Source organism: Anoplophora glabripennis, unplaced genomic scaffold (genome assembly GCF_000390285.2).
Source record: "Anoplophora glabripennis isolate ALB-LARVAE unplaced genomic scaffold, Agla_2.0 scaffold306, whole genome shotgun sequence".
In the NCBI taxonomy this organism is placed as follows: domain Eukaryota; kingdom Metazoa; phylum Arthropoda; class Insecta; order Coleoptera; family Cerambycidae; genus Anoplophora; species Anoplophora glabripennis.
In genome coordinates this window covers 269,476-280,508 of record NW_019417798.1, presented here as the reverse complement: position 1 = coordinate 280,508, position 11,033 = coordinate 269,476, and the positions used below count along the sequence as shown (strand labels likewise).

The window sequence follows — 11,033 nt, the reverse complement described above, 5'->3', positions numbered from 1 at the left end:
CATGGCTACTAAATGGCATTACATGCGGAATATTTTAAGCGGTTGAATATACCCTCCACTTTACTCATATTCGGACAGTGGCGTCTCAAAAATCGTCAATACCCATTGCACCACCCTGTACAAGCGTGTAACTTCTTTATTTTTTGGTCGATTTCAAAAATTTTTTTTACGGGATGAAGGGTAAAAAAACTATCTAACTGTGATAATACTGCTGTTTTTTATTAATGCAATACCGACCAACTAGTGCTTGTCTGAAGATGTATCAAAATTGATGAAACTTGGTGATAGGACATTTTAAGGGATGCTGAATGAGAATATGTAATCTGTTTTTTGGAAAAAAAATTGGTAATACCAATTGGCTGTTTTGGCATCAAAAAAATGCGTCCTAGTTGGCCATGAATTGCATTAATGAAAACAGCAGCATTACAGTTAGATAGTTTTTTTATCCTACATTCTAAAAATAAAAAATTTTGAAATTGGTCAAAAAATAAAGAAGCTGTACATTTTTTTTAAATCTGCCCCTTTATACATTACATTTTGAGAACGGCTGTCTGCTTGAAATGTAATTATTAGGTAAAAAAATACAAAATAACAAACTAACAATTGAAAACTTTAATTAAATTAAACCTCACTGATTTCCGATACGATACTGGAGTGGGGTTTTACTGGATTCCACCCACCAATACCAGTTTTTATGTTATGGTATTGAAAGTATTTGTGTAAGAATATGAGTCACGAATTGTAGAAGTCGCATTACACAGGTTAATACTGACTCCAACTCGAAACAGGGATGAAATTTGAATTTAACAATAAAACTAAAATTACGTATTTTGATTTCAGAATTGAAGTTGAAATAATAAGAAAACAGTATTTTATCAATGGGCGAGTCTGGAATCGTGAATCAGGCAGAGCGTTTGCGGTTATTTCGCTACTGCACAGCATGTGACATTTGCAAAAAATAAACCAAAAAATATATTTCAGGTAACTTCGAATTTTTTAAATTTTTTATTACAGCATTTATTTCAAATGCCGCCGCATTTTTTTGAAAAATTAACAAATAAATAATAAATTAATAAATCACAATGTTTGCAACAACTCTAATGAAATAGAAAAATTCAATAAATTTATAAATTAAAAAATTTTTAAAAAAATGTTATGAAAATTCTTTAAAAATTAGATATTCTAAACAAAGCATTTTGTATTTTAACAGAAACAACAATTTAAAGATAGACATATTAAATTATTCAATAATTTTGTTTATATCCAACTTTTATTAAAGTAATATTAATTCCTACAAATGAAGTAAATTTTTATCGTCAATTTAACGTCAAATTAACGTCAGGTTAATAGAAAAATTTACTTACTCATCTGATATGTGTGAGTCTTCCGTCCAGGCTTTTTTGGGTTCCTTAGTGCCTAGAGAAGTGACTTTGTGGGCATATGGTCCGGGAGGTCTGGCGGGCGCTGTCAAAACTTTTCCTTTATCCTCTAAAGCAGGAGGAGAGGGAACAGACTGCCGAATCTAAAAAATTAAAACGAAAAACTCAGAAATTATGGCACCTTTTTCCAAAACACCCTGTACATCCCATAAGGACAGTCCCTATAGAGAACTTTCCTATTATTTCTTCCTGTTTCGTTCCTGAAGCTTCATTCCACATTCAACTGAGAAAGTTTGGAAATTAAATAATACAATGCTGTGACCGGTTCTCAGAATTGAAATTAATTTACAACCTATAGCACAAATGAATCAATCAATGAACGAATGACTACATACTTCCATGGAAAATGATTTTCAAAAACGAATGAGTACTATTCTCGGAATAAAACAGGAAATCACATAACAAAATCTGAAAAGGAAGACAAGTTTTGATAAGGACAATTTTCCTGATCAAATATTTGTCATTAGTATAATCATTTCAAACCACAATTCCAATTTTGCACACGATTTCCCTTATTTGTAACAAATGCATTTCTTTGAATTCCCTAAAAGTTCTTCTAAATTTAGTCAGAAATCCCTTTCATGTACACGAGACATTATTTACTATTAACAATACTTTTCTGTTTTTTATAGTACATCAATCAAAAGCAGAAAAGTTTTATAAATCAAAATGCACATGTACACAAAGGTACTGGAAACTCGAATAAAATATACATATGTACAGTGTAACTTTAAGTGGAGGTCTGTTTGTTAGGGATAATAATATGTGTTGCCCAGAACACGTAAAATGTATTTTTTAATCAAATCAACAGTCTGCATATAAAACCAAATGACTGGCAGAGAGTGAAACTGCAATGGAAAATAATTTCATAGAAACAGATTGCTTTTGTATAATTTTGCAACAGTGTAACAGGTTATTTTAAAGTCACCACATTTTTTTAACTAATATTGATACGTGGATAGGCTTGGATATGTTTTTAATAATTATAAGTAAAACTAGTTTATGTATTAAAATAATTGCTTTTGCTGTTTTATAAAATGTACTAAAAAATAAATAAAAATACTTAATAATCTGGTAGATTTAAACTATTTTTTCAAATCATTTCATATATTTTAAATATAAAAAGTGTTCGTTACTAATTCTTTAAGCACTGTGTTTAGTTTGTGAATCTCAGCATCAATGACCTCTGACAATGACCTAGTTCAAGTAAACTACATAATATCAATCCATCCGATAACAGGGCCAATGTTATATCGGCAAAACAGGCAGGACCATATATGTTACTGCTTCATTTATTACATCTGTTATTTCAGTTCATCGGTTTTACGAAGTGTTTGTAATACAATAGGTAATTTAACAACTTTCTGCGAAAATTAATAGTTTTTACTAGAATAGAAATAGAATTTGTAGTGTAGTGTTTTGTGTAGTTTATTTAATTGCATAAATATAAAGTTAAATATTTCAGTGTTTAGTGAAAGTGTGGTGTGTTTACCTGTCTTTATGTTAAATTTCTGTGATATTATGAAAATAATGAGTATTAATAAAAAAAATTAAATTTGATAATGCATGCTGTTGCGCCAAACTGGGTACGCCTCGTGGCTACTGCTGGTGGGTGTTTCAGGTTACACTGGTCTGTCCAGTGGTGGGGTATGAAAACCACAGAATTTGGGAAAACAAACTTGTGTATTTCTAAAAGTCAAAGGCAAAGGCATAAATATGACCCCCATTCAAAGTTCCACCCTGTCTTAACTAACTTATTTACAATACAGGCTGTTAATGAACTTGTGTCAAAAATTTAAAGAGGTGAAAAAGGAACAAAAACTGAGTTAACTGATGTCACAAACTTGTATCGGAAGTTTATGGTCACAGAGAAAAAAGCTAATTAAAAATGTGTTTAAAACTGTTTTGGAACTGCTGAAATACATGCATTTTATCGCGGCGAGTACTTACAAAAGATTCCGTAATACTTTTTACGAGTTGGTAGGTTTGTTATGAAGCCGGACTGTATTCGAAAGTCAGTTTGTAATACATTGTTCTAGTGATTGCTGTGCTGTTTTTTGAGAGTATATTAATAGCCATATTTCCAAGTTTTCTCTTTTGAAAATGCCACATTTATTTAGCAACCGCGAATATTATGATATGCTCATAATTTATGACGAAGCAAACGAAAATGCCTACAGAGCTTGTCAAGTGTACCGTGCATGATATCCTGAATGATGTGCCCCCGCACCGCGAATATTTGTTGCTGTAGCGCAAAGAGTTTTGGACACCGGTGAAGTACAACCGCATCGAGGTCGCGACGGTGGCCCAGGGAGACCACTAAGAATCTTAAATGTCGAGGAGATGATTTTAGATCTCATTGAAGAAGATCCGCATCGTAGCACCAGAAAATATCGCACAGCAAGTAAATATTTAGCATCATGTTATGTGACGGACATTACGAGAAGCACAGTTGTACTCATTTCATATTCAACATGTTCAAGGGCTTACTCCTGAGAATTTTCCACTACGTCGAGGTTTTTGCAAATGGTTGCTTCAGGAATCCCCAATTTCCTTTCAGTCGAAATGGTGTACGTAACGTCCACAACACTCACCACTGGACTATCGAAAATCCACACAAAATACATTGCGATACCTTTCAGCAACAGTTTTCAGCGAACATGTGGGCCGGTATCGTTAATGACACTTTAATAGGACCTTTTGAATTGCCTAGACGCTTAGACGGTGCTTCATATCTAGATTTTTTATATATCGCTGCATAGGTCGCGGCAGCCTAGTTAGATGGCCCCCAGTTCCCGGACCTCAACCCTTTGACTTCTTTTTGTGGGGATATGTGAAATGTGTTGTGTATTCCACAGAAGTTCGTGACATCGATCAACTGCAACTCGTATTACGGAAGCTTGTAATATAATTCAAGAGAATGTGGTAATGTTGCAACACGTGCAAGCGAATTGGATACGTCACGCTGAGGCTTGTGTGCAAGCAAATGGTGGGTACATGGAACATCTTCTATGAAAATCAGCAGTTCTCGAAAGGTAGCTCCTTGCAATGTTGAGATAAGTCAGATTTAAAAATTACATTTTACTCAATATAAATCCGTGTCTTTACCTCATTTTGACATAACGGACATGTGGCAAAAATATTTGATATAAGTTCATTAACACCCTGTATACATTATTTACAAAAAGAAAAAATGGATTCAAGAAATTGCTATGAACATTTCCTAAACAGTATCTAGGTGTTTTGTGTGTATAGTTTCACTTGATAAATTGAGATCATTAGAAACCAAAAATTTGTTAGTCATAGAATATATAAAAGAAAAATGGTTTTGGGAAAAACTATCCAATGCATCAAATTAAATAAAAAATAATTTAGTGTTCATAGGAATTTCTCAATTAATGATTTTAGAATTAATGACACAGCATGCATTGTATAGGGTGCTCGAGGTACACAAATTGGGACTTACCAAGTGCTTACTAGGAGACCTAACAAATTTTCTCTCTAATATCCCTCTTTGTCTAACCTCAGATACTGTTTGGAACTCTGTGCGGCCAGAATATGTGAACTTAGAACCTAATGATAGGGGGAATTTTCTTCTTACCCTTGGCGAGTGCAACCTAAAGAACGTGTGGTGTTCGACGCATGCCTTCCACAGGGTCTTGCAAGATCTGTACGTCTCCATGTTGAAGCCCAACAGGGTATCGTAAGATTCCGACTAAAACGATAGGGGAATGTTTCAGGTTCGCTAATTTCGATAATGTAAAAAGACTCATAATATTGGTTGATAAATTAATAAAAAAGACATTTGTTACGCAGAGACATTAAAATAGTTGCAATTTTGTTATTACTTTCTTAAAATGAACATAAAATAAACTTATTATTGGTATGGACTCATTGTAATAACTAGGATCCAAGAGTAAATCATATATTCCCGGTTTGTACGTTGCTTTCACTCAAGCGATGAAAAATAGACAATATTGCAGACCCAAAGCTAGTGAATCGTTATCGATTATTATAAAATGAGTTTAAAATACAAATCGAATATTTGCAACTAACGGTACAAAGTGCAGTGTTAGTTAAGCCTGAAATTTTTCATTCAAGATTACAGAATTTTAAATGGTAAAACTGGTGCTTCAATCATTTCCAGCATTTTTTCAAAATACTTAACCTACAGCTTAACAAGTGTCAAATTCGTGTTCAGTGCATCAAAATATGTTGGAATAAATCTTGGACTGATCCAAATAATATTCTTCATTCAGTGAAAATTTCGAAATAAGTGGTTTTCTAGCGATTGTTTGCATTTTTTGGGGATTTTTCTCAAATAACTCAATTACGTAGGACCAGGAAGACTAACTAGTATTCAGCGCATTATAATACACAAGATTAAGATTTTATATTGTCCAAATAAATTTTATCACGATTTTTCAGAATTTTCAGACGATTTGCTCAAATCCTGTAGGTGCTGGAGTAAAACTGACAAATATATTGCTGGTATAATTCAATGCTAGTTGTGGCATCTAGCGTATAGAGAATTGTTTCTTGCAATATCAACAATTTCCTAACTACCTTGTCTGTGATTACATTTGCGTACCTAGATTTCTGGTATAAAAGTACATTGACTTAATTTGAATTTTTTAGTAATATATACAGGCTGTTACAAATTCGCTTCTCACTACAGGGATCTCGGAAACGGTAAGAGATACGATGTAGCTTAAATGGGGCAAAGTTGCATAAAAAATTTGAGATATTTGGAACGAATACATTGAAGATGAACTTTTCGAGACAAATCGTCTGAATCTGGTTCGGGCTTAGTCAGTACAGTATTGGGGGTTATGAAGGCTTGCGAAAAATGTAATAAAATTTCGTTACATATAAAAATTGATAATGCCATTCGATAGAGGACAAAAAGTTGCCATGAGAAAGTGTTCTCTTTTTCAATATCAGTTTCAATATTTCAGCTTTTTTAAAATATTTCGAAAACTAATCTTGTTAGCCTTGATTTTTTAGAGGTCCCCTGATTATGCAACTTTGCCCCCATTTAAGCTACTTCGTATCTTTTACTGTTTCAGAGATCCCTCTAATAAGAAGCGAATTTGTAACAGCCTGTATTATAATATGGGACATTTCACGTTAAATCGATCACGGCTCTCCCCAAAATTTGAAGACACTTAATAAATGGTTTTGGGCGTACAAAAATTAGTTCTTCCAAGTACTTTAAGATGTTATGTGGCAGCATTCGAAAATCCAATATGGCGCCTGCAAGTGTAAAAAAAATTAGGATTCGCCCAATAAACTCCCTCCAGTGAATATATTACTAATAAAGCTGTCTCCAAATATCTTTAATGGGGACTTCGAATTCACTGTTCATAAATCTTAAGTTATTTTCAGAAGATTCAAGTTGGCAGTTTTTATATAACTGCTTAGCAAGCCATAAACCACAAAACTTTTATTCAAACATAGTTCAACGGTCATAATTTGAAGTCGCTGAATCGTAATTTTAAATCAACTGGATAGTACGATGTCATGTTATTATGTTATTCCTTTTAGTTTATTTGAAAATAAACACTTCTATTCTATTCTAGTAACATTAAAAAAAAAATAAAAATCAAGATTTTTTATTAATACTGCGATCAATCCTAAGAGACTTGTCGTTTCTCATGTTTCCGGGGGTTGACAAATCATAATTTATAGTCGTTTCGATGATATCAAATCACATTCTGATCCTTGGACCAAAAGAATTTAAAAATTGTGATTTTTCATTCATACTATGAATTGAATCTTAAAAGCATTTTTTTCTTTGTTTTCGAGGTCAGAGAGGTCCTTGGCTCAGTTAGCAAGACAGTTTGCTCTAAAACAAGGGGTCATGAATTCAAATCCCGTGGATATTTTGAATTTTTCAATCTCGATTTATCAGTAGCATTTGTACTCGGGAAACCATACAAAAAAGTAATAAAATGCCAGTATTGGCAAAAAATCCCATTTCTTAAAATTACTATATTCGAGAGTATTGAGGATTATCGTTCGTCGAATTCGAGAACAGGTTTCCAACTGATGAAGGGACCAACATGATGAGAACTGATATCGATAAAGTAGGGAATCAAGGTTAAATTGTTACATGATTTGCTAGGAAAGAAGCTACTTTCAAGTCTTTTTAGAATTTAGGTTGAAAATGTGGAGCATTACGATTAAATTTTTTTTTTTTTGAGGTTAGAATTAGAACGTGGCATAATACAATTGAACCGACTTTAAATTACAATTTGGCAACCCCAAAAACATTAAAAACAACTAGTCTTTAATGTTTTAATGCGAGACATGAATAGGAAAGTGATACGATATTATCAAAGTGACTTCAATTTATGATTTATAGCGACTTCGAAAACATAGGAAATGACTAGTCTGACTTGTCTTGTCTGTGAAATCGACCATTGAACGATGTCTGCATAAGAGTTTTGCAGTTTATGGCTTGCCAAGCAGTTATATAAAAACTGTCAACTCGAATCTTCTGAAAATTTATGAACAGCGATCTCGAAGTCCCCATTAAGGTTATTTAAAGACGGATTTATCCGTAATATTGTGGAGGCAGTTTATGGGATGAATCCTAATTTTTTTTACATTTGCACACGCCATATTGGGCCGCCATATTGGATTCTCAAATTCTGCCAGATAACATCTGAAAGTATTGGGAAGAACTAATTTTTGCACGCCCAAAACCATTTATTAAGTGTCTTCAAATTTTGGCGAGAGCAGTGATTGATTTAACGTGAAACATCCGATATATATATTTTAATTTGTTTGAACTAGCTTAATACTTTTAAAAAAAATACAATGAGTTACTTTAACGTTTACACAAGCAAAGATCTGACAATTTCGCTGTAAAAAATCCATACTCAATGTCGTGAGAATCTCTTTAAAATCTTGTATGAATTGTATGCGCTTTCAGCTAGAGAACTTCTTGCGCAGGAGATATGAGAGAAAAGGCTACCGTAGCAAATTTGCTCACACGTCTTACGATCCGAAAAATTTTAAACGCTCCTATTACATCTGTAAAAGTCGAAATGGCACTTTATTTGTATAAATTTTATTTTTGACAGTAGGTGCTGAAATTTAACTTCTAAACATTTATAAAATTACCAGTTGCATCATATCATCATTGAGAGTGAAAACTCCCCTATGTGTAAAATACCATTTTTTACAGGAGGGTGAAAAAACAATAGCTATTCGAAGACGAATTTCAATCTTTTGCACATAGGACGTTTACAAAAACACGGTTTTATGCTAGAATAATTATAATTTGTAAATATGAGGTTTTATTAAATAATAAAAGGAATGAAAACTAACCAATTGCATCTGCAAACCAAAGGCCACATAGGCATTTCACGCTCAATGACGATATGTATATATCAACATTATCAACCTTGATTTTATGTCATGTATAATTTACTCTCAGACCATGATAGTTAAAAAAATTTGATAAAAATGTGTAGTAAGATTTTCCTTCCATTTTTTAGGTAATCGTTCAGAATTCGCCGCTGACTATCTGTCTTGTATGTCCTCGCTTATTAATTAAGGTCACTGTTAAAATGGTATGGGGACATATAGATTGAAGCATACCTCGTCTGTGATTAATATAGGAATAAATTCTCCAGAATTATAAGAGGGACGATTATTTTGCTTAGTTAGAAAATGGTCATGACATAACACAGCCACACAAAAAAAATAGTTGTCTGTACTTTTCATGCGACATATATTATCCGTAGTATTTTTGCCTCCTGATCACGAATTCGGTGTCAGAATTGAGCTATCACATCACAAGAATTTCCTAACCTCAAAAAACAGGTCAAAAAGTGCTAGGAAAAATTCAAAAATTTTTTTATTCTATATTTAAATGTTCATTTATATGGTTAAGACCCTGCCGAATGTGAATCCACGGTCAAAATTTATGGTTCTTTTTCAAAAAATAACAGATTCGCGCCAAATTTGGTATACGGGGGTTTCGGGGTCGCTGCTCACGGATCCGGGGTCAATTTTGCAAAATTCAAGATGGCGGATCCAAGATGGCCGACCAAATTTTCAAAAATACATGGGGGTTTTCGGAGTTGCTGACCACGAATCCGAGGTCAATTTTGCAAAATTCAAGAAAGCGGATCAAAGATGGCCAAACAAATTTTCAAAAAATTATTCGTGCCAAATTTGGTATACGGGGGTTTTCAGGGTCACTGATCACGTCGTGGAGTGAATATACCATAAAACGAATTTCCTGCATGGAATTACTCACCAGTTCCCGCCTAAGCTGTATAAAAAACTGTTTTCTCTTAAACGATATCTTCATGATCTTGGACCAGGAAAATACATTTATCCGTATATTGTTTTGGAACACCACAAGCCCGATATGCGTAACCCCTAACTGCAATTCTTTATTAGCGTTGTCCTTCGCCTTGTGTAGTTCCACGCCATACATTTCGATTTTTTTGGCGTGGTCCAGGAAATTGAATTCAGCGTCGGCAGGTAATTGACCTCTACAAACAAAGAAAACAGATGAATTCATACCCTTCATCAGTGTAAGGAAAAATATTTTACTTGTGTAATTTATGGAGTTCCGATATCTTTCTCTCGATCTCCTCCGTTTGGCCCGGAACCAATTGCATGTTTGATAAGTAGTTTGGTCCATGCTCCTCAGGCTGATAATCTCCTAATTCAGCTGAAAGATACAGCAGCCTTGAGTCGTACTTACTAGTAATTATTTATTTCAATTGATGGCTGGCATTAAATAGGCATTAAACGAGAAATGTTATCAATAAACGATATTTAAACAAGTCGTGAAATTTGATTTATTGCTAAATAATATTTACAAATAATGGGATTTAAATAGAACTAAAAATATAATTATTTTCAAATTTTAGGGGATATTGCGGCGATTATTTTCCAAGGTAATCTAAAAACGAATAGCACCGAATGACAGCTATCAATTTATAGTCCTTGACGGAATTATAAAATTAAATAAGGAATTTGAACATTTTTATCATAGCCATAATATGGCGTTATTAGTTCTTAATCCTTGAACTGAGGCGACAGAATTTGATGTACTTTTAAAATGATTATTATGGCTTTAAATTTAACGTATAAGCTAAATTTTGTTCTAATTCACATTAATTGAACGAAAATTCGTCTACTCATTAAAGATATTAAGCAGAGGAAACACAAAAAACAACGGATAAATTAACTGCAAAAAAATAATGCAAGGAACAGACAACATACTGTGATTTATTTGTTTTGTATGTATAAATTAAACAGTAAGACATAAATTAATTACTTCCTTATCTAATGATTGTATATAAGAAGATAGTACTTTATATCCTATATTTTGTTTATATTGTTTAAAATGTTTATTTTAATCTCCTTCAATGCAGTCGAAATTCAGATTTAGATTTTTGCAAGGACTGATTAAACTGATACACGATTGGATTTACAAGTTAAAATTAGGTCAAGATTATGTCGCTAAGGATTTTATCATTTTTTTTTTTTTTTTTTTGATGAAATATACACATTTTATTTTTGGAATGAATTTCAATTGTATTTAATATCTATAGAAAGGGT

General features: G+C 33.0%; 1 protein-coding gene across 3 annotated transcripts in view; it reads right to left on the bottom strand.

The window, feature by feature from the left end:
- Positions 1 to 11,033, bottom strand: part of LOC108909270 (tyrosine-protein phosphatase non-receptor type 4) — a 28,035-nt gene that overhangs the window by 11,266 nt on the left and 5,736 nt on the right. For 2 of the 3 annotated variants that reach the window (XM_018713559.1, XM_018713560.1), the window contains exons 4-7: positions 10,017 to 10,137; positions 9,715 to 9,955; positions 4,906 to 5,154; positions 1,365 to 1,522 (exon numbers count right to left, since the gene is read on the bottom strand). In XM_018713559.1, the coding sequence (XP_018569075.1) occupies positions 1,365 to 1,522; positions 4,906 to 5,154; positions 9,715 to 9,955; positions 10,017 to 10,137 (769 nt within the window). The remainder of the gene's footprint in view (positions 1 to 1,364; positions 1,523 to 4,905; positions 5,155 to 9,714; positions 9,956 to 10,016; positions 10,138 to 11,033) is intronic. The other variant, XM_018713562.1, reaches the window with a different exon arrangement.